At 43.6% G+C, this 25,687-nt stretch overlaps 2 protein-coding genes and 1 long non-coding RNA gene across 14 annotated transcripts in view; 1 reads left to right on the top strand and 2 right to left on the bottom strand.

Moving 5' to 3' along the window:
* Positions 1-10,392, bottom strand: part of LOC134485917 (uncharacterized) — a 32,463-nt gene extending 22,071 nt beyond the window's left edge. The window contains exon 1 of the long non-coding RNA XR_010064286.1: positions 1,499-10,392. This is a non-coding gene — a long non-coding RNA (uncharacterized LOC134485917). The remainder of the gene's footprint in view (positions 1-1,498) is intronic.
* Positions 1-25,687, bottom strand: part of Dclk1 (doublecortin-like kinase 1) — a 293,874-nt gene that overhangs the window by 119,837 nt on the left and 148,350 nt on the right. The gene's annotated exons all lie outside the window — the stretch shown is intronic.
* Positions 10,392-24,620, top strand: LOC102552324 (uncharacterized). Of its 3 annotated transcripts, none has more exons than XM_063282893.1 (4): positions 11,002-13,937; positions 21,561-21,681; positions 21,795-23,183; positions 23,878-24,620. In XM_063282893.1, the coding sequence occupies exon 1, from the start codon at positions 11,227-11,229 to the stop codon at positions 12,334-12,336; it is 1,110 nt and encodes a 369-aa protein (XP_063138963.1). In that variant the 5' UTR covers positions 11,002-11,226; the 3' UTR covers positions 12,337-13,937; positions 21,561-21,681; positions 21,795-23,183; positions 23,878-24,620. The 3 variants fall into 3 exon arrangements, with proteins under 3 accessions (XP_063138964.1, XP_063138963.1, XP_063138962.1); XM_063282892.1 differs by having other exon boundaries at positions 21,544-21,681; XM_063282894.1 differs by having other exon boundaries at positions 10,392-21,681.

Here is a 25,687-nt window from a genome sequence, read left to right as displayed (position 1 = left end):
ACACACAAAATACACACACACACACCACATATCACACAATACACAAACATATACAACTCATACAAATATTTTATACATACACACAATACATACACACCCTAAAAGATACATGCTACACATGCATGTATACATACATACATATAACACACACAAAGCATACACAACTCACACATACATCATATGCATACATACACATGCAACATAACTCAATACAGATCTCATATATCTATATGCAAATCTAACACGTATCAAACACACATTTTTAAATATGCACTTATATGCATACAACATGTATATATACATTTACTCATACAAACAATACACACACACACACACACACACACACACACACACACACACACACACAGGCTTCAGAATGGAAACTTTCTACTCCTCCCAAAGCAGTTTTGGTATAAGATCTAAGGAGAAAAAAAATTAAATGTGTTATACAACAAACTACTGTACACCACAGAACACATAATTTCTATTAAAAACTATAAGTCCACTACTGATCCATTCACCCAAAACCAAAGAGCTCACAAATTCACAGGCAGTGTCCACAGTATCAGTTCTGTGAAAGTTAGTGAATTATGTCTGAAAGAATATTTGATCTTAGGACTTATTCATGTGGCTGGTTTCTTTCCAGTAGTCTGGACATCAAACGGGGCCTTAAAATATTCCTTAGTATGTTCCCTGGTAAGAATAAATCCATAGAAAAGCCCTGAGTTTCATTTGTTTCTCAGGAGCTTAAAGCTGCATGCACACAGGCCACAGAGAACCAGAACGTTTCATCGCTAAGGATACTCCAAACTAAATATACATCAAACAGCGTTTCAAGTGGCTCAAAATACCACAGGACATTTTTAGTAGCAGCAAGGCTTCACTAAGTAGTGGTTTAGTAGGGAAACCTTCTAAGCCTCAAAAAAAGGGGGGCTTCTGTTAGTGATTAGCCTTTGCTGCTCTGGTAAGAGAAAGAGCTGGGTTGGCAAAGGGTTAAATGCTGGCTAGGCAGAGACCAGTGCTTATAGCTCTTCTGTTTCCATTCCTCCTGCCTCTCAGAACAAAAGAGCCAGACAAAGAAGGGGGACTTGAAGCACCAGGAAGTGTGCTCTGGGAAGTAAGAGTATGAACACCAAGGTTTTGTTCCTTTCTGAAAATCGCATACATGTACACAATGAAATACAATCTTGCCTACCCTGATTTTCCCACTCGATCTCCTCCCACATTCCCGCATAATTCCCTGCTCCCAACACCAGGTCCTTTAGCCTAACTACACACAAGTGGGTGGCGTGAGGCCATCCACTGGAGCACAGTGAAGCTACCAGTGTCCATGTCCTCGGTAAAGAATGATTCTCCCTACCCCTAGCCACTGTCCCATGCCAACAGCATCTCAGTATAGGGAGGGCCCTGGAGATCATCAACACGTCTACCCCTGGCTTTGGCTGACTCGATCTTAGCTAATGTAGCGGCTGTGAAATCATGATGGTGATAGACCCACCATGTCCCCGAAGACAGTGCTCCTCCCCAGCCTCCAGCGGTGACCTTCTTTCTGTACTTGTTCCCTGAGTCTAATCTGTGTAGGGCGGTGGATTAAATATAGACGTCCCATTTAGGGCTGAGACCTCGGTGTCTTCTTCTTGCACTTTGATCAGCCATGAATCTCTCCTACTGACAGCTGTCCACTGTGACCATGAATCTTCTCTGCTCAAGGTGGAGAACAACCTAGGTCGGCTAGTGACATTTCACTTCAAATTGGTCTTGACACCACTTCCTGGGAACTGATAGCCTCCAGTAGTCAGTAAGTCAGCTAAGGCCCCTGGCAAAGCTGCCACACTGTGGAATTTTGCCCATATACAGTGCTTTCTAAAGTCTACTTACATTTTCTTAATTTTAATTTTTTATTAGTGTTTCGATGATTTTGGATACGATTTTTTTTTATCATAACCACTACTCCCAACTTTGTCCGGATCCATAACCACTTCTTTACTGTCTTCTCTAAATGTATCTTTTTCTTTAAAAGAAAAAAGTATCGAGACCAATGTGTGCTGCCCAAATGCTCCTGATGTGTAGCTCCCACTACAGCATGGTTGACCCATCGTGGGCTACACTTTCAGAGAACGCTGAACCTTTCTCCTAGCAGCTATCATTGATCACAGCCCTTCTGCTACTGATGTCATGCCCAAAACCACTCTCAGGCTGGGATTTGGTTTGTCCTGGGTTTGCACGGGTCTGGTATACGCTGTCTCAACTGCTGTGAGTTCTTGTGTGCAACAGGAGATATTGTCCCCTTGTAGTTGTCCTCCTTCTCTTTCTGTCATACTCTGTTCTGTCCCCTCTGCTGGAACATTCCCGAGCCTTGGGAGAGGGGGTACAGTGTATATGCCTGCCTTTCTAATGGGTCTTCTGCCCATCTCTGCGAGCTATCAATCCCTTCCTAGAGCTCCTCACACTCAGAAATCGCTGTGTGCATTTGCTCTCTACCTTCCCTTCTCTAGAAGGCGGTATCTCCCATGAAAGTAGGGATATGGACCATGTGGCTCAGCTCGACACCCTTCTTCAGCACCCGGACACCTACACTGAGAACGCCTGGTACACAAAGGCTCAAAAGTGGGTTGTTTAGAGATAAGTAGCTCTCACGAGTGCCACTGCTTCCTTTTATCTTTGCAACCTTTTTGCTCCCTGGTTAGTCTCCTGTCTTTGGTACCCAGGCCAGGCTGGAAGTGAAATGTCTGACAAAAAGCTCAGGACACTTGATATGAATGAGGGCTGCAACGCCAGCCTCAGCTCCAGAGCTGTGCCTCCTGGTTCTCTTCTGGAATAGGGATGGCATTATTTGGATCTGGTCCAATCAGAAAGAGTTTTATCAGTGTTTGAGAGAAAAAGATTTCACCCATTCTCCAGGAGCCAGTGAGCATTTATCCCCAGAACCTCTTAGTTCATAAGGTTAAGGTCAAAGTTCGTGTGTTCAAAAGCCAAAGCCCATGAAGTCAAAGGTCAAAGCTCATGTGATCAAAGGTCGTGTGTAGAAGATAACAAAAAAGTCAAGAGCATTTCAAAGATATAAGTCTTCTGCCCCAAAACCTCAACATTTTCTGATTCTTATAGCCCTGAGATCCCCCGCCTGGCCACTTCTCAGCTGACCAAATCCATTCTCTATCTTTCAGGCTGTCGTAACTGGTGCCTATCCCATTAAAGACCCACTGTCCATTCTAACGCCTACCGTGTAATTAACTGAACAAAGTAAAACTCTGGGAATTCAACTCTTTTTCCACACCTTCCTGTTGAATTTCTGAAAAGGGGGTGTGGATCCCTTTTGTTCTTGCCTCCGTGGCACTTCCTTGAATGTCACTCCAGCCCATGCCCAGTTGATGAGGAACCATCGAAAGAGGGACATGGAGCCAGCACCACAACCCCACTGCATCCTCCTGACTCTCAGTTGTACTCAGAGCAAACAGCAAAAGCTTTGCAATAGCCATGCTGCTTCTCTGCCTTAAATAAAAGCCCCCATCTTCGACGTGAACCAGGGTATGCTGATGAGGGGCGTTATCAGTAAAGAATGGCTTGAGAACCCACAGGTAAGGAGGCCGCCATCCTGCCCTTGCTCAGTTGTCTCTGAGAAATAAGGAAGGTTCCTTATCCAGAGAGGGGCATAACCATGACTGGAAGGCAGGCAGGTTTGCAATGGTTCCATGATGGCAGAGAGGAGTCCTTAGGGCCTAAAGCAGCACAGGGAGGGATGGTGATCAGAGGCCGGGACAGTTGGAAGAGAACTACTCCCTATCACTAAAGTTCCAATGTCTCCATTGGTCATCAACACACCTCCTCTTACCAGCCAGAGTTCAAAGGACACAGCTCAGGGAGCCAGGCTCAGTGCGAGTTAAACAGTTAAGACCTGAGTCAGCCTAGGACCCTTCCCAGCACCCTCAGTGTCATTACCACGATGAAAAAATGTTTTATTTATTGAAAGATCACCCATAAAACAAGAGAATAGAGGACACCTGCATGTAAGTAGGGGACATCAGAACAAGTAGTAAGATTTTATACATTACCATTATGCTTAAAAGTAATGTGTAAGTTTTAGAAACGTTTTTCCCTCTAGATCCTACTACTGTTATGTGTTAGTCTAGACTACATGTCTTATCATGAAATTATTGTGATGCCATTATATAACTTGCGAAGGAGTAATGGTTTGGGCAGCCTTGGTTTTTCCTTTCTCCTGAGGAGTTGGGTAACAAAGAACAGTTAAATCATGGAAGAAAGCAGAAATGGGTTGTTGATATTCATTTAAAAAATCCAAAACATATGACTGGGCATTGGAAATGCAGCAGCTCTCAGCCAACACTGCCTCCCACTTCTCAACAGCAAATGAAAACTGCCCTCCAAATATAAAGGCCATTTCACCTGACATTTTATTGCATAGGTGTTCTGTCTCTCTGTATATCTATGCCTATGTGACCCTACAAGTCAGAAGGTGGCATGAGATTCCCTGGAACTGAGTTACAGATAACTGGGAGCTGCCATGTGAGTGTTGGGAATCAAACCTTGGTCAGTCCTCTGGGACAGCAGCAAGTGGCCTTAGACACTGAGCCATCTCTCCACTGAGCCGTCTCTCCAGCTCCCTCCTCATAAACCATTTCGCTAATCAAATCAAGTGGTGGAGAATGTTGGAGTAATGACAATGAACAAAGGATGTAGACTTTGCTAATTCTGAACTAATTTAGACTATAGATGCTCTCTATCCTTGTCCCCCCACTTTTTATGGCACTGTCATTTGTAGGGACAAGAGTTAGGTAATCAACTGCCATTGTGTTTCAATTTTATCATAATTTGGTGCCAAAGAGACAGTGTACAGATGCACAGACTGTCTTGACCAAAAACCATAAAGATTTTTTTCTTTCTTGGTGATATAAAAATACATGTCTCTAAAAAGTAGCCAGAAATAGAAAAGTTTCTCTGTCTCTGTCTCAAACCAGAGACTCCTGAGCGGCTTTGAGTGTTGATTGCATAAGTAGGCCCAGCACTTCCAATACCATGGGTAGCAGCTGTTTTATGATGCAGAAGAAGAAGTAGGGCTGAAAGATGAGAAGAGGGCTTCCAGAGGCTGACCAAGGTTGTTCTTGTGCCATGACTAGGCTCATGGGAGGGACTTCCAGGGTATATTCCATAGCTAAAGTAGTAGCCCCTTCATAGAAGATACATGTCAAGACCGCAGGAGATGCCTGGGACCACAGATAGTACAAAACTGGTATATATAACCATGTGTGCCATGTTTCTTTCTCCTTTACACACCTACATACAATGACGTTTAGTTTATCAGTTAGGTTTGCTAGGAGATTAATAATAACTAATAATAAAATATAATAATTATAAAACATGCCATACTTAAATTGTTAGCACAACTGTTTTGGGAGTCCCTTTTACATAAAATAAATATATGTGCAATGCTACAGCTGCCGGGATGAAAGCTTGGGCAGCTACTAAACGAGGAGTGAGCCAGTATTGTGTATGGTATGGTTGTACTGAGGACGTTACTTTTGACATAGGCCAACATACGATTTCATCGGAAAGTACAGGGACAACGTGTTCACTACTGATAAAATTTTTCATTGATTGTTGGACATAACTGACTCTGGATACTTGATGTTACAATAAGAAAAGAGAAAAAGAAAGGAAAGGAGGATAAACTGATCTATTAATGCTCCCAAACAAATACACATTCAAATACAATTACATTGTTTCTCTCTCTGTCTCTCTGTCTCTGTCTCTCTGTCTTTTTCTGTGTCTCTGTCTCTGTCTCTCTGTCTCTCTCTGTCTCTGTTTCTCTGTCTCTCTGTCTCTCTGTCTCTCTCTCTCTCTCTCCCTCCCTCCCTCCCCCACCCCTTCTAATTTTAAAGGTATGGTCCTGAAGGGAGGCAGTTTTGGGGAACACCAGCTCCTGACTACATACTTTTGCTCACTTAGTCTTTCAAGTCTCTGCATTTCTGAAGCAGGATGGTCCTCCCTGGGGGTGCATAGGATGGGCTTGCTGAGAATCGACGTAATCATGTGATTCAGTATGTGGCAAGCCATTGCATTGCTGCTACTCTATTTTTAATACCAAGGCAAAAGATATCAGTGACTTCACAGAGATTTATCCATGAGGGTTTTAAATGCCAAGTGTGGGGAAGGAAGGAAATTTAGGCAGATTTAGAGGACAGGTGAGCACCAGGGGTAAGAAATGTCCTTTTACATTTCTAGGCAGGGTCAGAAAAATCATCTCAGACAAGAGTTTATTACACCTTAAAAGAAACAGTATCTCCCCTGTGTGGGCGACGGCCATTTCCACAAGACACAAGCTTACTTACCCCTATCTCACCCTAGTCAGAAGCTTCTAGCATCCAGCACCACGCCCCCTGCTCCCTTCCCACAGCCCCTGCCACAGCTGCCATTGTGTTTCCTCTCTCTAGCTCAGTATAGGCGCCTGCACCCACGTGCTTCTCCTTTGTCTCCTCTGGGTGCTATTTCCTGAACGTCGGGACCAGCACCGGCTGATAGAATTATAAACCCAAGCACACATTCTCCAGGCCCTCTGACAGAGCTTTATTAACTACGGAAACAACACAGGGCCGACACCCTGCAGCTCTCTTAGCTATAACCTACTTCCAAATAAAATCCATCCGCAGTTGATGGCAGCAGCGAAGCACTAAGAGTCCACACATCAGTCGAATATTACTCCCAGAGCATGCGAGGACACGGCTGCGCTTCTAAGAGTCGATCTCAGGCTGGCCTCATTGTAGAAGAAGATGGATGAACAGTAAAGGCAAAACGAATTTGAGAAAAACAGGGACGAAGCTTACACTCAGTCCTGTACTGAGTCAGAAACTCAGTTGTGCCGAAAAGAGAAGAAAGAAAGAAAAATATTTCTTTCTGTGCTGGAAACAGGGAAGGGTGTCGCACATTTTCTACTCCTAAAACAAAGAAGTCCATAAAACAAGACTTTTTTTCTGAAAAGCCAACTGCCTTCCAAACCCCTCAGGCCCGATTCAGGTGTAAGGAAACTAGCATCATAGCTGCCTCTGGGCCACCGTAGCAGGACTCCGCTGGTGCAGAGTGGAACAAACACGTTAATGTGACAACCAGCCTATGCCCAGGGGACAGCTCAGAAACTGTGGAGATGTGGAGCAAGGGAGTTCGCCCATAGGGCGGTGTGTCTGTGCCACACACGCTTGCTTGTGCAATGTATCTATCCCTCTTACCTGCATGAGAAAATGTGAGCCATAACCGGCTGATGTGAGGATACATGGGATTTTTAAAAACTCTTACTGAGGGCTGGGGATTAGCTCAGTGGTAGAGCGCTTACCTAGGAAGCGCAAGGCCCTGGGTTCGGTCCCCAGCTCCGAAAAAAAAAAAAAAAAGAACCAAAAACTCTTACTGAAAAATGATCAGGGGTTCAAGTCTGTAGAGACCGCTAGGTTTTGCACTAGTTGCCTTTTCTGAAGTGGACGCTCGTAGACAGAAGAAGGACACGTAGTCCCTGAAGTGGTCCTGCCTCTTTAGGGATGTCAGTTCACCACTGCAGGGCACACGAGTGGCACGCAGCAGACCTGCCCTTGGAGACAAGATGGTAGAACTCTGAGATTCTCTTTCCTCTGGTGTCACAGCTACTCCTAGGTGTGGGCTAACCAAGAAGGGTCACACGATCCTCGTCAATACCTCATGTGGCAGCCTTTATGCGTTATGATGGTGTTGAACATGGCAACTAAAAGCAATAGAGTCTCTGAATCCAGAACGTTCTCTGCTTATGCTACCCTGTGTGTTTGAAGTAAAGCTGTTGTGGAGAATGGCCCCCAAAGGCTCCTATATGCTTGGTCCCTAGCTGGTGAACTGTTTGAGAACGATGAGAAGACTTAGGAGGCCTGACCCTGTTGGAGAAAGCATGTCACAGGAAGTGGGTTTTGAGGTGTCAAAACCTATTCAGGCCCAGGCTGCCCCCTCTCTTAATGAGTGATTCATGGGGGAGGGTAGAGAGAGGGGGAGGGAGGGAGAGAAGAAAATAAATGCTTGGAGAGAAAAGAATTTTGTCTCACAATTTACAGTTTACACTCCATTACTGAGGCAAGTCAGTAACCTGGCAGATTTCTACTCAAGGCAGAAATCTGGAGGCAGGAACTGAAGAAATACTCCTTCCTGGCTTGTGCCCCATGGCTTTCCCAGCCCGCTTTCATACACAGCCAAGGACTACTTACCGAGGGATGCATGTCCTGCCCTCCGCCATGGGGTGTTTTCTCACACATCAATCATTAATCAAGAAAATACACTATTGATTTGCCTGTGGGACATCTAATAGGATTTTTTTTATTGAGATTCCTCTCCCCAGATAACTCCAGCTCATGTAAGAAGCAAAAGCAAAAAGCAAAACCAACCAAACAAGCCAGCAGAGAAGTATAACCATTTCTTTGGATCTTCATTTTTTTGAAAACTCCCAAGCTGCCCAGATCTTCCATGAAGCCATGTATGTGTGCTTCTCTCCTTAGCTACAGAGGCCTCTTTTGTAGATTGAGGGTAGGGGCTGGTAGCTACTCTCCCTCCTTTGCAATTGCATATATTAAAAAAAAAGATTGCATGGGTTGGAAATGGGGCTGGATTGTTTTGTCATCTTTGCTGTGGCTCTTAGAGCCCTGTTCAAGTTGTTTCCCAGATTTGCCCTGCACAGCCCTCCCAAGGGGGAAGCTTTCAGATGACCCCGGCAGGGATTTACTTACAAGGTGGAAAACACAGCTTTGAGGGGGAAACAATGCAAAACAGAAAGCAACTCAGTCTGGGGCAGACCCAGTGTTTTTCTTGTCATGAATTTTTTGCTTTAACTGGAAAAAAAAATCTCGAAGACAAAAAAGAAAATGAACACTTATAGCTGGATATTGACTTAATTTGAATCCCAGCTGCAAGACCCCCCACCTACGTGAATGTGGCACTGTGGCAACATGGCATTCCTTAAACCACTAGTTATCCTGAGGAAGTGTTTGCTGAGATCAGTGCTCACTGCAGGCCATCACCAGCTGCTGAAGATCTCGCTGTTGGCCTAAGGCTCATGCTGGATTCAGACCGCAGCGAAACTGTTAAGAGGGTGAGCCAAGCTTTGGGAGAGGAAGGAGCCAAATGTAAACAGAATGGGCAGAGACCACAGTCAACCTCTGCTAGCCAACAATGCTCTCTTCTCTTAATAGCTACTGTCAAGTGATATGCTTAACCTATCAGAAGCTTACCACCATGTAGAGAGGAAAAAAAACTACTCTGTGTATTCTTCTTTTGCAACTGGATTAAATAATAAGCTTGAAATAAATACATTGTTTAAATAACAAGCTATAATTTATCATTTGTATCAAAGGCCCTATAGGGTGGCTCATACCTTTTAACCTTTTAACCTTCTGGCACACAAGAGGCTGAGCCAGGTAGGTCAAGAATTTGTGGCCTCTAAGAGATTCATACCAAGTTATTATCTCGGGAAAACAAAATGGTTGAAGTTAAGTAAAAGTATTTGCATCATGGTTTGCAGTAAAATGAATCTGTGGGTGTTACAGGCAGTAGCTGATAGATACTCTAAGATGTTAAGAAGATTCAAACCTGAAATGTGGAGAGCTACAGAGTGATGTGATGATGAGCGTTTTCAAATATATATATATATATATATATATATATATATATATATATATATATATATATATATATTGTCAAACTATAATTGGACAATGCTACAGTCCATCCAGCTCCCCTATCATTAAGGTTTCATTCTTTAACTAAGCTGCACAACATTCCTCCAGGGTCATAGTTCAGCTCTTCGGTCTGTTCTGAGGCCCTGATGGACCAGAATCAGCTTGATCACAATACATTTTTGTCATCTGTATGACATGGTATTTGAGTTATGTTGGATTTATGTTGGATTTAAGCAGACCCCACAACATATTGACTGTATAAGAGGATGAGTTTTATTATGAGATTTTATGATGTTTATAATGCACTTTTAAATAATTATTAATTAATTGTCAGACCTAGCTTGCCATATAGGAATAATGGTTTTTGTGTTTCAGGGAAGGTGGTACAGGCTGGCAGAGGGCAGGCAACTTATTAAGAACCCCAAAGCCACTCTTGAGCAGGCTTTAGAACAGGCTTTTATATATATCAGCATTCCAAACATGAAGTGAGATCAAATACAAAACCATCAAAAATTTCAAATGGCCTTGCTCTAATGGCTTATAATAAACTCATTCTTTTGCCATTAAAAAAAGGCAGAGTGGGTTGCAATCCATTCCTAGTGTTAAAGGACTAAGCTCCCAATGCTTTCACTTCCTGAGTTCAATCTTTCAATTTAATCAGCACATATTTGTTTGGTGACTGTTGTGGTTTGAATATGCTTGGCCCTCGTGAAGTGGTAGTGGTATTAGTAGGTGTGGTCTTTATTAAAATGGGTGTGGCCTTGTTGGAGGAAGTGTGTCCCTGTGTAGGTGGGCTTTGAGTGCTCCTATGATCAAGTTCTGCTCAGTGCAAAACAATGTCCCCTCCTGGCTGCCTGCAGAAGAGAGTCTCCTTTTGGCTGCCTTCAATGATGTAGGACTCTCAGCCTCTTCCCTAGAACTATGTCTACTTGCATCCTTAGTGTTAAGAGCACGAACTGTGGTCAGTGGCACTAAGCATGTGAGAATACACATCTAATGGAGTCTAGCTAGGGTCTCAGGCTTTGTGTAGGGCAAGGTATCTGGAAAGCCATTGCTCTGGCCACTTACGTCCTTTCCTCTGGCTTTCTGTTTACTTGCAATCTGTGGTTGGAGGTGCCATGTCTATACCCTGACATGCACATTACCTGTGCAAAAGTGCATTTCCCAGATGATACCATTTCCAAAATCATTACACAGAAAGTGGAAGATGGCCCCACCTACCACACCATAGAGATGGCATGGTTAGAGAGTAAAGAATAGAATGTTGGCCAGCCTAAATTCTAGAGTAGTATTATGACTCCAAATAATTCATTTGGTTACAAACCTCCAGTAATGATGGAGAATAAAAACCAGAATCTAGAGCGATCGAGCTATGAAGTTAGGAGTACTGGGCACATGCAAAAAGAAACGATAGACAGCCAAACAGTGGGACCCAACCTTGGTAGGATAAGTTCTGGGAAGGGCAAAGCCATGGTTCCAGGAGGGTGAGAAGAGGCAAGATCCTGAGGGGAGGACTTCCACAACTCAGAAACCAACTATGAACTCCCAAAGACCTGGAGTCCAAGTTGCACACCCAGCCGTAAGTACTTATCTGATGATGGAAGAAATTAAAAGGCTTCTAGTTGCCCCAAAGAGAACTAAGTTGCCTTACAGCTTCCAAGCTAGCTTGACAGGACCGAGTGAACGCCAGACTAGCTGGGATGACCTATCTCATGTTTACTACCAGATGGCTAAACATCGGATGCTTCAAAGCGCTGTTGGAAAGAGAAAAAATCTTAACTCTAGCTTTGATACGTTGGCCGTAGCCAACCATCCGTTTCGGAGGGGCCATAGTGAGTGCTCATACTCAAGGGACATGGTGGCTGAGGACCGTAGACGTTCCTTCCCATTGGCCCCACATGCAACTAGCATAGCTAAGTACTGTCAGTCACAGATGTTAATGGAGTTCAACAAGGCAGAAGTGGAGGCAACTCGGAAACTGTGTAAAAATATGAAAGAGACTCAGGTAGCCCTGGAGCAGCTGGAGGACACTAGGCAGCCTCAGGAGCCAAAGGTACTGGTGCAGGCTGAAAAATCCTTCCTAGGATGCCTAATGAGAAAACATAACCAACATAAGAAGAATCAACAGAAGCTGAGGAGAGGCCACGTCCAAGAATGTGGCGAGATAGGAAGAAGAATGCAAATGGTAGGCCTTCAGTACCAACACAATAAGAACCAGATTGATGCTGAGGATTCACCGCAGACGCTGATTGGTCAAATGGTGTCAAGTGAACAGGAAGTTATGCCGAGGGTGCTGATGGGAGAGACAAAACCAAAATCAGCCCTGGGGAAGATCCAGTCCTGGGAGTTGTCATCAGGAAAGGGGAGTGAGTCTAAGATCAGCCCTGCCATCAACAGAGAGAACCAGAAGTTATGGAAGGAATTAGAACACCTTGCTCAAGATTATTACAGAGTGGAAAACACAAGGAAACAGATGCTGAAACAAAAAGAAGAGCTGAGGAACCAACGCTGGGACTCAGTGATCCACGGGACATCAATAAGGCTGGCGTGGCGGGATCATAAGCAACGATGCCCCAGTGACCCTGAAATGCTCAAGAGCTCCGTAAGCAGTCCCCTGCACCCTACGATGAGAATAAATCTGAATTAACCCCCACAATATTAGATGCAGCAAGAGTAACAGAGGAAATCCACTTAGACCTGAGGGAGCAAAACACCGTACAGCTGCCTTGTGGGAACTGTGCAGCAACCGACACTGGGCTGGAAAACCTTGACTCTAGAAGTGGGAGCTCATTTCATTGAAGACAGACCTGAAAACGATTCAGCTCTGTTTGTGTCCACCTCAAGGGATTAGAGCAGTGGCTCTCTGAGGTTGCTTGCCTGTGAAAAAGTGAGGAATTGCTCGGGCAGAGAAGACCTGATGTTCAGCACGAGGTGAGGCAGACACAACTGTTTCAAGAAAACACCTGGGCATGGCACTCAAGGTCTCAGGACACCTGAGAGTGTTTACGTGGCCTGCTGAGGTCACGCTCTGGTCCGGCTCAGAAGGAATTGGATACCCAGTGGACTCTGGAACCGTCTCAGATATAACCAGTCTCGCTTTTGTGCCGCTGGCCCTGAACTGTGCAAAGGGTGTCTGAGTCACCAGGAAGAAGCCAGGGCTTTGGTGGGCTTCCCTAGGCTGGAGGGACAGCCGGAAGCAGGAGACCTTGGGTCCTGTGGGTGTTGAAATGCTCATCAGTGAGGGGTAATGATGCTACAGGGCAAATGACACAGCTGGTGGCACAAACATAAAGGACACATGCTGGCTCACTCCCTGATTCAGCAGTGACTCAGTATCTGTGAGCAGGATGCACAGCCCTGGACTGTAATTTGGAAAAGGGCAGTGAGATAAATTTCCAGAAAGTCTCTGTGTTCTCCTCTGCCATCAACAACAAAAAGAGCAATCACCAGCAATAACAATTACACAGAGGCCAAACTTTCATATTAATTAAAAGCTGTGTAATGTACATCTTGGCCAATTTTTCAATCACCGGGAGCTAGAATTGGCCCCAGTGAGAGACGGCTTCAAGCCAAAGACAGTGAGGAACCTGACTTGAAGATCAAAGTTCCCACTCTGGTTCCGCCATGCTATGGGAGGTCACGTTACCTTTTTAATACACCTTGAGAAAGCTAGTTCTACCCCCAAAGCAGGACGACATGCTGGTTATCATGCGACAGGCCACATCCAGTGTTTAATAAAGGACAATAGCAACAGGAGTAAGAGTAACAAAATGTTCATGCTGTATATTTCTTTCTACTATGATTGTTGAAATCAAGGGGTTAGATGTAAGCCTCCTTCCTGTTCTGGAAAGTAACTGCTTCTGTGAGGAATGCCCAGGAAGGAAGAAGAGACGCTTCAGGGATGTTACAACAAATCCGTGGCATTTTGATGCTAACACCCTTGAGACAATGAGAGACAAAGGCAGAACAAATGCTTGGAGGACCACTGCCTGTTCCAGCAAAGGAGAGGAATCTGTGGAGAAAGTCTGAGAGGGCTCCTACAGAAGGAAGTGAGGATGGCAGCCAGGGTCATCCACTATTTATTTCTGTGTCACAACTGAACTGCCTTTGACCTCAATGTCTTCTCCAAGTGGTATCCTTCGGGTTTCCATCACAGTCTTAAAGGTCCTTGATAAGTGCGGCTCCTTTATCGTAAGACCTCCACATACCCATCTAAATGGCAGCTCTGGAGTCCAGAGTCTTATCTAGGTAGGAGAAAAATGTTATAACTCTTTTATCCCTTCCTTTTCTCATCCCTTCCTTTAGTCTCTCCTTCCTTTCTTATTATTTCTAAATGATCATCTCAGACAATCCAGGAGGGAAGTGTAAACGCTTTGCAAAAAAAAAAAAAAAAAAAAAAAGAGGAGGGGGGAGAAGGCTGGGGAGATGAATCAGTTGGTGACTTGCTTTACCAGCACGAGAACTTGAATCTACTCCCCAGCACCTATGTTAAAACCCAGGTATAGAAGCCCTAAGTGATTGTTTATGTTTGGTCCAGGGAATGGCACTGTTAAGAGGTGTGGCCTTGCTGGAGTAGGTGTGTCACCGTGGGCGTGGGCCTAAGACCCTCACTCTAACTGCCTGGAAACCAGTCTTCTAGGTTCCTCCTGCACCATGCCTGCCTGAGCACTGCCGTGCTCCCACCTTGCTGATAATGGACTGAACCTCTGAACCTGCAAGCCAGCCCTTTGTAAGAGTTGTCCTTTATAAGAGTTGCCTTGGTTACGGTGTCTGTTCCCAGTAGTAAAACTCTAACTAAGACACCATATCTTTGCAATGTTAGCCCTGGAGATTCAGAGACTGGAAAACCTTTGCGACTTGCGTCAACAAGTATAGTTGATTTGTTGAGTTCTAGGTTCAGTGAGAGAATACATCAAAAAACAAATTAGAGAGTGCGTGGTGACTAGTTCTGTCAAATTCACACAATCTAGGGAGACTCAATGGGGAATTATCTGGATTAGGTTGGCATGTCTTTAGAAATTATTTGACTATCTTAATTGAAGTAGGAAGACCTCCTCACTGTGGGCATTATCATCCTCTAGGCAGAGGATCCTGAACTGTATGGGAGTGAAAAGCAAACTACCCCTGACTGTGAGTGTGGCTAGCTGCTTCACGTTCTTGGTGTCTTGGCTTGCCTGCTATAATGGATCTGAATCTGGAATTGTGAGCTAAAATAAACTCTTTTTCTCCTGAGTTGTTTTTGCCAGGGTATCCCAGCAACGGAAACAAAATGACAGGGATCATGGTGACTATAGAAGGCACCTAAGGTAATTGCCCTCCATTGCACATGCATTCACCTGCATGCTCACACACAATTTAAAAAAAAATAGCAAAAGAGGAGGGTAGCTCTTGCCGCACCAGTTTTCTAATATCCAACACCCACTTGGAAGCCTAAAAGTGTGACTCCAATTCCAGCGGATCTGACTCCCTCTTCTGACTTCCACAGGTATTAGGTATGAATGCACATGATATACGTACACACGTGCAGGCTAAACATTCATACATATGAAATAAAAATAAATGAACCTTGAAAAGCAAACCACCTGGCATGCACTTGGTGGGGACAGAATGACAAAGTTTCTGCCTCTGGGACACAGCCAGCAGGTATGGACCTCCATGAGTGTCCATGCCTACTGTGGGTGTAAGGCTTGTTTGTATAATAATGTACATATTTTATGTTCCTCCTTCAAGGACATTCTCCCTGTTAACATTAATGACTCCATGGTGATCAGAGACAGCACAAGTCCAGGAGGCGAAGGTGTGGCTAAAGTCTCAGCAAAATGGCAAATCTAACCTTTAGCACAGCCCTTAAGGCTGTGGAAAAGAACTGTAAAAACATGGGTTCAAAAATACATACTTTCTCAACTATGCAAAATATAAGAATGGGATAGGAATTACGAGGAGCTTCATGAGTCTATAGGAATAAAAGCAGCTGCTCTGTGAGCCTACTTGTCAGAAAGATACCAAGGAAGAGATTTAGGGAGTGATTGCAGGAGATCCCACCTAGCTAAATTTTTGTGTTTATGCTTACAAAGGCAGACAGATTCCTGAGTTCTGGGTTGGTTTGGGACAGAGCAAGGCTAGGTCTGGGTGTGGTAGAAATGGTGATCTTGGGATGAGGTTCCATCCAGCTAGCTTAGTGTCTGTGCTTAACAGTGGCAGGCGGATCTCTGAATTCTTTTGCAATGTTATGTGCTTGCTGTCTCCTAAGAATTAAAGGCTTGGGGTCAGTGGATGCTGATTCATGGGATAATCAAAAGGAAACTTGGAGTAAATGACTAGATTGATATGTAAAATAAGAGATTGCCAGAGATGCTCAACTCTTGCTATCCAGAGAAATTTTTTAGAATAGCAAGAAAGAACTGCTTGGAGAACAGCCTCGAACAAAACAGGAGAGCTGTCTGGAGATCTCCAGAGAGAACAGAACTTAGACAAAGCAATCCAGAAAGCTGTCTCCAGCAGAGCATAGGCCAACAGCATGGACCCACGATTTGACTTCAAGTCGTTTGTTTTCACTGTTCCCAGACACCCCTTCTTCAGAATCCCTCTCCAAAAAGAGGCTGGTCCTTGGCAGTTAACAATTTGGCTTCATGGATAAGTTTGGGGTAGATTAGTATACAGAGGACAGAAAGGCATAAGATGGAGATAGATAGATAGATAGATAGATAGATAGATAGATAGATAGATAGATACATACATACATACATACATACATATATACATACATAGCTAGATGGATGGATGGATGGATGGATAATGATAGATAGATTGATAGACAGGTGATGGATTGACATATGGCAATATTTAGAAACTTAGTAGTATTTGTGTTGTGTGTATACATGTGTCCACTTGCCTGTAGGCATGTATTTTTTCAATTCTGCAACTGAATTGTATTTTATTAAGCCATTGTGAAGAAGAATATTATCCAGAGACTAAAATAAAACCAATGATTCCGACTAGTACTCACCAGACTACAACCAGCAAGTCAGACCAAGGCTATTGCTCTTGTAGTAAATAGAGGTGGATTTACCTGTTGTTGAGGCTGACTCACACGGCAGAATAGCTGAGTAGCCATGGAGACCATAAAGCCTAGATCTGACTGAAAAGTAGTGGTAACCTCAAATTGAGTTGCTATTTTTAGAACCATCCAGCACAGCTGAGCAGTTGCTGGCCAATAATTTACCAAATCTCTAAGTGGCCAAAGGATTTTAGAATACAGTTTTTCCAGCTCTGATTGGGAAACTCATTGATCAATTAAGCTGCTGTAGCTTGACTCTCACCCAACCCTTCATGAATAAGAAGTGGTGGAGAAAGAGGGAGAGAGACGACCGGTGAGGATTGTGCAGAGGCTCCCTGGACCAAGCTTTCTTCTCAAACTGCCTGGTAGAAATTTTTTGGGTAATAGGATTGTTATCACTTTAAATAATTCAAACAGATTTTGTAGCTGCTGGCTCCAAGCCAAGTATGAGCATTTATAATTAACAGCAGTGTACTTAAAAGACAGTTAGAAATATGCTAATGCTCTCAGCATGTTAAAGCAAAGTGGCAGACCCAATGTGACACCCTCTCTTCTTGACACATAACATTGTCCAAACAGAGAAACAACCCGTGAGCATTTGAAAACAATACTATCGATCAGGTGGAAGGCTGGTTTTGTTTTGTTTTGTTTTGTACACCGCAGTGCATTCTTTTCCTTGAGTTACAACCTAGGTTAACAAAATGACTTGGCTCCATTTTAATACGACGCACATTGCCTGCTTGCATTTTCAAAGTGTGTTTTCACAGACATACACTAATTTAACAATAGTTTTGGGTGTCTTGTTATTTTGGATTACTCCCATTTGGCTTATTTATTGGAAGATCATGTGTACGGACTGTAGCTGCATGTCCGCACCCCACATCCACCATGCAGAGCACTGTGGACTTTGGGGTGCATTCAGTATACACATATGCCTGAAGCTGCTGCGTGTTTCATCCTGTTCAGGTTACCCATGCTTGAAATGTAAGAACCGCCTGCTTTAACTGACCTTGCAGTTAATAGTGGAAGCTACCTTGCCGCAGTGTGGAGTAAGATTTGCTTATAAATAACTGTCTCTTGGGTAGAGGGGAGGAACGAAGCTGAAGGACCTTAGTTCTACTGAAGTATAGAGCTATTAAGAGGCTTGGCCTGGGAGAAAAAAGGTAGGTTATGGAGTTCCTGTGAAGGACTCTGAGGGCTTTCACCAGCTTTATACTCACCACCTCAGGTCAAGATTAGGCCAAATACCAGCTTCCCACCTCGGGTGAAGGCTAGACCAACTTCCATTCTCCACCCACCCACAGTTCTCAGGAGGAGCAGGTACATTCTTGAAAATCTGCAGAATGTACTGGCTGATAGTCACCTGACCCTCTGGTCCCAGATTGAGCTCGAAAGCATGCCATATGCTTGCTAGCCAATAGATTCAAAGGTCAATATGCTTAGCCAATAAGTTTAAACTGTAATCTTGCTGATGTAACCTGTATCCCTAAAAAGTATAAAAACTGCTTGTTATAGCCATCCAGGGTCTCCTTCTAGTCACTTGCCACGAGGGGCTGACTGAAAGTTGACCCTGACATGCTGGAAAATAAAACTACTGCATTTGCATCGAACTCCATTCTCATGTCTCACTTGGGGGGGTCTCCCCGTAGTTAAGACTCACTTTGAGCCTTACACAGTCACCTCCCAAGGTCCATGGAAGACTGGTACCAAGACCCTATGCATATTAAAAGCCATACATGTTTAAATCCCTTAAGAAAGACAAAGCCTACACATACCCTTTTATATACTTCATCTCCAGGTTGCTTATAATATAGAGCAAAGGCACAGCCAGTAGTTATGAAGTATTGATCAACAAACCATAACAAGAAAATTGATTGTGTTTGTCAGAGACTCAGCCTACCCCTCCTCCATTGTTGGCTGAATCTACAGATACAGATGCTGTGAGCATGGGCGGGGTGTGGAACAGCTACATTTACAATTCTAATCTTAGCATCAGGGAGACCATGATGAGTCATATTCTACTCAACAGGGTGTCATGTGCTAAAATTTCTGGGCCCTCCTCTTTGGGTTGCCACAAAACTCATACTTCACTTTCCAGTCTGGGTTTGCTAAGTGGGGTTGCCAAACATGCATGGCCTTTTGCTGAGAGCTGTTTATGAAAACATTTTTTCATCCTGCATCAGTGTTACCCCCACTTAGCATGTTCAGATAAATGTTTCTTAAGTATCTCAAAGTAAGGACCTAATATCTGCTTCAGTGTAGCTATGATATCTCTAAGAAATGAGCTAATGTCAAGCATTAAATATGCCCATCACTTTACACCCTTGTAGGATGGGTTTTGTCCCACGTCTTTGGTAGAATCCTCATGACAAGACTTGGAGATTGGTTCTGGATTCTCTTCATTTTACCAGCTCAGAGAGGTCAGGCCATCATACCATGACAGTCTCCCTACCCATCCCTAGTACTTTCTGAGATCATATTTTCATCAGGTAATGATGTGTTGGTTGTCCGAATGATGAAGGCAAGGCTGGACTAGAAGTCAGAACCTTGGGCCTCAGCTTTTACACTAACCTGCCTGTTGACTGTGACAGGTATCAAACTCCTCTGGGATCTGGCTGCCTTACAGGTGAAGCTAAATCAGCTTTAAGATTCTCCCACAATAAATGATGCTGTTGAGCAAATGTAGCCAGTTCACAGTTGTCCTAGCTAAAGGGTGGGGATGTGCACAGCTTTGCTTAGAGTATAAAGCTCTACAACAACCCCAGAGGGCACTGTAGTACTCCCATCTTCAGATAGTTCAATCGTAAATCTCTCTATTTGCACAGGGAGCTAAAAACTAATGGTATACACAGACCCTTACAGAGAAATCAAATTTTTGAGACCAGCATGTCAAAGAGTGGTTATCCCACCTTGCCTTAGTTAGATGCTGGTCTCAGATGCTGGTCTCAGATGTCCTTGAATGCATAGAAATTTGCCTGCCTCTGTCTCCTGAATGCTGTGATTTAAGGTATATGCCACCACACTCAGCAAGATTCTGCAATTTTGATACATTCATTGCCTTTGCGACATTGATTTGTGATTTGTACTCTGAGTATTTGTCATCATTCCATGACCAAATTTTTAGGATTGTTTCCCTCAGATCTTGACAGAGCCTATGGTATATAGTAGGAGAAAGAAAAACAATTTCTGACATTTTAAAGAAGCTTCTATGCTATTTGAATTTTCCTATGAACAATCTTTCTTCCCCCTGAAACACATCCAAGTTTGGGCTGATGAAGTGACTCAGGATGGGCTGCTCACAGATGAACCATAGGATTGGAAGGTTGGGTCTTTGAGTCACATGGTGTCTTAGTTAGGGTCTTATTGCTGTGAAAGAACACCTAGGCAATTCTTATAAAGGACAACATTTAATTGGGACTGGCTTACAGTTCCAGAGATTCAGTCCATTAACATCATGGCGGGAAGCAAGTCAGTGTGTAGGCAGACATGGTGCTGGAGGAGCCAAGAGTTCTAAATCTCAATCTAAAAGTGGCCACATGGACACTGTCTTCTGTAGGCAGCTAGGAGAAGGGTGTGGATCACACTGACCAAACTTGAGCATATATATAAGACCTCAAAGTCCTGCCTCCACAGTGACACACTTCCTCTAACAAGGCTACACCTCCTCATAAGGCCACACCTCCTAATAGTACCACTTTCCATGGGCCAGACATATTCAAATGATCACACATGGTTAGCAGCCTGATAATCTCTAGGGATGAAGGGAAGCTAGAAGGTGAGTTTAACCACATGGCCTCAAGCTAATCATACTATATAATGAAACCCAACATAAACTCTGGACTTCAAAGCTTGTTGATCTTCCTAGATGATAAGCACTAAAGTGTACAGGGAAGATAATATATCCTGATTTGTGGAGGAGGCATGAGTCCTTGCATGTGGAACACTTTCATATAACTTAAATTGTCCTCTTCATTTTTCTTGGCATTTGGCTAGCTCTGATTTCACAGCCTTTAGAATAAAACTATAGCAGTTTCCTGAGTTTTGTGAGTATATAGCATATTATTAAGATCTACAGGTATTATTAAGTCTTCAGGGAACTACTGAATTTATAGCCAGTGAGTCAGAAATTGGAACCACTTAGTGAGAGAAGTCTTGTTGGAAGTCACTGACCTTGGGAAGCCTGTGTGGACTCTGGGCATTTAGCTTCAGAGTCATAATGCAACACTTCAGCCTGTCTGCCACATCAGGGTTCTGAATGGGGACATGTCAGGCACTCCCACTGTTTCTTCTAGAACATTCTTCTTCAGAGACCTTCATGACTAGATCCATTACCCTCTCAAGGGAACTCAAATAACTGTCTAAAGTACCCCCATCCTTCCTATATTCCTTTTCTCTGTCCCTACTTTTTCCTTCTCTGGGGCACTTGATTTGTGATTCAACATGTTATTTGCTTAGGATTTTTCCCAGTAAGCGAATCTCTGATTAGATGTTTGCTTTCTGTGGGTAAGACTCTTCCTGTAGGCACTGTAATCTGCCCAGTCTTCATCACACTGGCCTGATGCCCACATGCATTCACTTAATGTTAGGTAAATCAGGATGTTACATAGTTATATGCACAGAGATATCCATGATCCTTAGTCTCATATTTGGGAGCCTCAATGCATGCGATTAACATTTTATATGTCACTTGAAAAAATATGAAAGTGCTTATTTTTCCATACTTTTCTTTTTCAAAATTTATTTATTCTTTTATTTTTTCTTCTTAATAAACAAATCTCCCTTTGATTGCATTCTCAGAATAATTCTATTGACAGGTGGTCAAGTGTTAAACAAATAAACATACATTTGACTCAGCTGGAAGTTTTCTCCACAGAAGATCGATTCAGAAGCTGTCAGTGAGATCGTCTAGCTATCCTTTCAAGGCCATCTTCACAGGTAAATATAAAGTGATCATTGTCTTGGTTGTTATCTTTAAGTTACCACTTACCTTACCACTGAGATGACCTTTGGCCTTTACTCCTTTTCTTCCCCTGTGATAACCCCTACAGAATCTGGTGAAGAATATTTTTATATTGTGTATGTGTGTGCCTACATGTGTGTGTGTGCCCCATTTGAGTGTAATGCCCACAGAGGACGTCAGATCCCCTGGGACTAAAGTTACAGGTAGTTATGAACCACTGGTGGTTGCTAGGAACTGAACCCATACCCTCTGCAGGAGCAGCCAGTGGTCTTAGCTGAGTCGTCTCTTCATCCCCCACATGCAGTTCCTCACGAGGACTTAGGCGAACTCAGAAGACTGTTCTTTGTATCTTTTTATGTCTCCAAGAAAAGACAGGCTTGCAATTTCACCATTACTCTGCTCTGCCTGCGAAAACACGTGCTTGTCACCCACACATGTTTTATCTAAAAGATAAGCCACTTGTTTCAAGATTTGTTGAGAGAGAAAATCTGGCCCGAGGCAGTGAATAGTCACAGAAAATTGGTATTTATTATGTGTGATTCGGACACTTAAAACAATGAAAGCATACCACGCTTACACAGGCCAAACCATTACCTAGTTTTGAAAGTAAATTTTAAAAACCATTTCTACAATCAAGGTGCTGTTCACGTTGATTTTTACTTTCCTGTAAGTTTAGATATTTCACTTCAAAAACATCATTTTTAAGTCCCCAAGTTGCTCAATTGATAGTGGGCTCTTAAAGTGTGCTTGAACCGAACTGACATTTCAAAGAAACCAAGAATAAGAATATATATATATACATATATACATATATATATATGTATATATGTATACACACACACACACACACACACACACACACACACACACACACACACCCTTAGACGGATACTGTGAAGAACGTCTTGAGAGACCTCAACCCTGTATTCAGGAGTGTAGGGGGTCAGGTCAAGGTACAATAAGGCTTTGGTTTTTCTTCCTCTACAGATACTCAAAAAAGCAATTGCATACAATGTACAGTTGGCAAAGATTCTTTCCCACCCTGTGAGCTTCTTCTTTACCTGCCTGATTGCTCCTCTGCCGCACGGGAACTGTTTAATTGTCTGAGCTCCCGCTTGTCAATTATTGAGATGAATTCCTGAGCAAATGGGGTCTTATTCTCATTCTCTGTGTTGTGCGGGGCACTACCTATTTTTCCTTTCTCTGCTTCGGTTTCAGACTTCACACTGGGAGGTCTTGGTCTATAGCAATTGGTTTCTTTTTAATAAGGTTTATTTAGTTTTATTTTTTTCACGTATGAGCGTTTGCCTGCATGCATGTATGTGCACCAGCCTGTGGAAGCCCAAAGAGGACATTGGATGCCCCGAAGCTGGAGATTGACATGGCTGTGAACTACCATGTGGGGTCTGGGAGCTGAAGCAACTGTTGCTCTTGGGCTCCGAGCCATCTCTCCAACTGCAAACTGGAGTTGATTTTTGTAAGTGTGATGGGTATGGATCTTATTTCATTTTTTTCTGTGTCCACATATTTTGTATCTTGAATTAAGTAGGAGCATTTGGGAGGATAGGCAGACCTGGGAGGAATTGGAGGGTGGAGGTGATGGGGAGACAGAGGCACCCCTATTCAAGTGGCAACTGCCTTGCACGTTGAAATTCAGTACATCCTATAACTCAAACCTAATCACAGATGGTTGCCCTCTAACCCAAGACTTTCTAACAGAGTGACACAGATAAAGTGAGTCCTCCACACACATCAAATCTTCCCTTGCCTTGCTTCCAGGAATGCCTTATGAAAGCATACCTTAGCCCGGTGTCCCTCTGTGGGCGCCCACACCACTTCTGGCTTGCTACAGTCCGGCTCATGAATTGCTCCCAGGTCAAAAAATATTTCTTAAAAAATTCACCACAACCAAGTTTATCTTATAACTGTTTGTTGCCTAGCTGTAGTCAGAAACTGGTCCTATCAAAGATATGCACTAGGCCTGGTGTTACCTGCCTATGTTGCCTACAAGGAAGCCCATGAGGATTACCATAGTTTTTACTCTTTTTGTTTTTGTATGGAAACTGTTGAGCAACCTTGTTTCCATGTTTAGCCAGACAGGCTCCAGGAAACATAATTTAGTTGGTACAGCAAAGAGTCTATCTTCCTTCAACTCATTTTTCTGCTGTTAGAAATTCCCAGGCGTAATCTGAATGCCCAAGAACCTTGAATGAACAGAAAGAAGACAAAATGCCCTCTGGTAAAATACAGTGGAAACATTGGATGGAAGTTCAAATCTGCAATGAAGCAAGTGGACTTGGTATAGATCACATCAGACAACCCCAGAGAACACAGCTCCCCTCATAGACCTCAATTATTTGCCTACAGATAAGAGGAGATATAATCTGTCTTCCCTGCATCACTGTAAGTTTGGTGCCCCAGAAATGTGTATAAAGCTCCCACAGTGGGCTGCACGCTGTGTGGAATATCCTTTCCAGAAGGTAAACAGTCTGGAGTATCATTTCTGACTGTGGAAAGATGGCCTTCAGAGAAGGAACTATGGGAACTTTGCCCAAAGCTGGAAAATCCCAGCTTCATGGAGGCAGGCATGGTGGTAGCTGTCTCTACTCCAGTACTCAGGAGGCAGAGGCAGGGTGGATCTCTGTGAGCTTGAGGCCAGCCTGATCTATATAGTAACACCTTATCTCAAAAAATAAAACAAGCTCACCCTTGGGGAAGTGTTGAACTACAATCCTCAGACATCTGAAGGAATGACAAAGAAACAAGCTTCTATATCCATCAGTCTAAATAGCGCATCTCGGGCCCTCATTCCATTCATTGTACTCTATAGGCGAGGTGGGATATGGAGATTAAAGATGCCTCTGTCTAACATGCAGGTGCTTATAATTAAGTGAAATAAAATGCAAACTATGATCTTCAGTTTTCTTACCAATTCTGTTAGCCACTAGCTATGTGAAAATAATGCTATTTTTTTTCTCTGCCTACCCACCTGGGTCATGGAGTATCCAGGTTAAACATTATGGGTTTATCTGTGAAGGGGTTTTTGGATGAGACCGCTATTGGCTTAGATGGACTCAGTCAATGTAGCCATCCATCCACCTCCATGTGAACTAAGATTCTAAATAGGAGGACAGAGCGCCCATGCACCCTTTACCCTCTCAAGCTTCATGGGCTGGGCTTTATACAACTGTGAGGTTCTTGTGTGTTCACACTTGGGCTGAATCATGCCACTGGAATTCTTCCTGAGTCTCCATATGTATTCCCCCTCCACCTCAAGCGCTCTCTCTCTCTCTCTCTCTCTCTCTCTCTCTCTCTCTCTCTCTCTCACACACACACACACACACACACACACACACACAATCTGAGCAAGGTATTGACAGCTAGGTATCTGGACCTGGAGCACACAAATGCAATGGCCTTGGGAATTACATAACTCCACCTGATTTTGTTTAGAAAACACTAGAGTTTTTTTTTTCTTCTGTGAAGTGAATTTGATAAAGTTAAATGGTGTCCACCATTTTTAGTGAGGCGGGGTCATCAAAATGTTACAATAGGGAAATGGAACCCGGAAGCTGGACCAAGAATAAGAGCTCAGGGGCTGAGACAAACCAAAGAGACAAGGTAAGGCTTTACAAAGAACGTGATTTTTGTCAGAGGACAAGAGGGATTTGGGTGGGGTGAGAAGGAATGCCCCAGGTTTGTGGGATGTGGTGGAGGTGTTGAGGAGTGGCTGTACGAGGAAACCATCAAGTATTCCTTGGCTGAAGGGCAGAGGGGTCTAAGGTGATAGCAACAGCTGGGCAGGGGAGGACAGATGAATCAGAGAAACCTTCCCCAGAGCTCTAAGTAGGCTAGATGTCCAGCGATCTTTAAAAAATACTCAGGAGAGTCATTCTGCCTAAATAAGGTCTGGCATCTTTAAAGACTGGACCTAAAAAAGCAAGTTCATACATCTTTGCAGCAGCCCCGGCAGGAGACTGA

The sequence above is a fragment of the Rattus norvegicus genome, chromosome 2, assembly GCF_036323735.1.
Source record: "Rattus norvegicus strain BN/NHsdMcwi chromosome 2, GRCr8, whole genome shotgun sequence".
Taxonomy (NCBI): Eukaryota; Metazoa; Chordata; class Mammalia; order Rodentia; family Muridae; genus Rattus; species Rattus norvegicus.
This window is presented reverse-complemented; position numbering and strand designations above follow the sequence as displayed.

Coding starts and splice junctions, on each gene's coding strand:
- LOC102552324 (XM_063282894.1), top strand. CDS start 11,227: ATGAACTCCCAAAGACCTGGAGTCCAAGTTGCACACCCAGCCGTAAGT.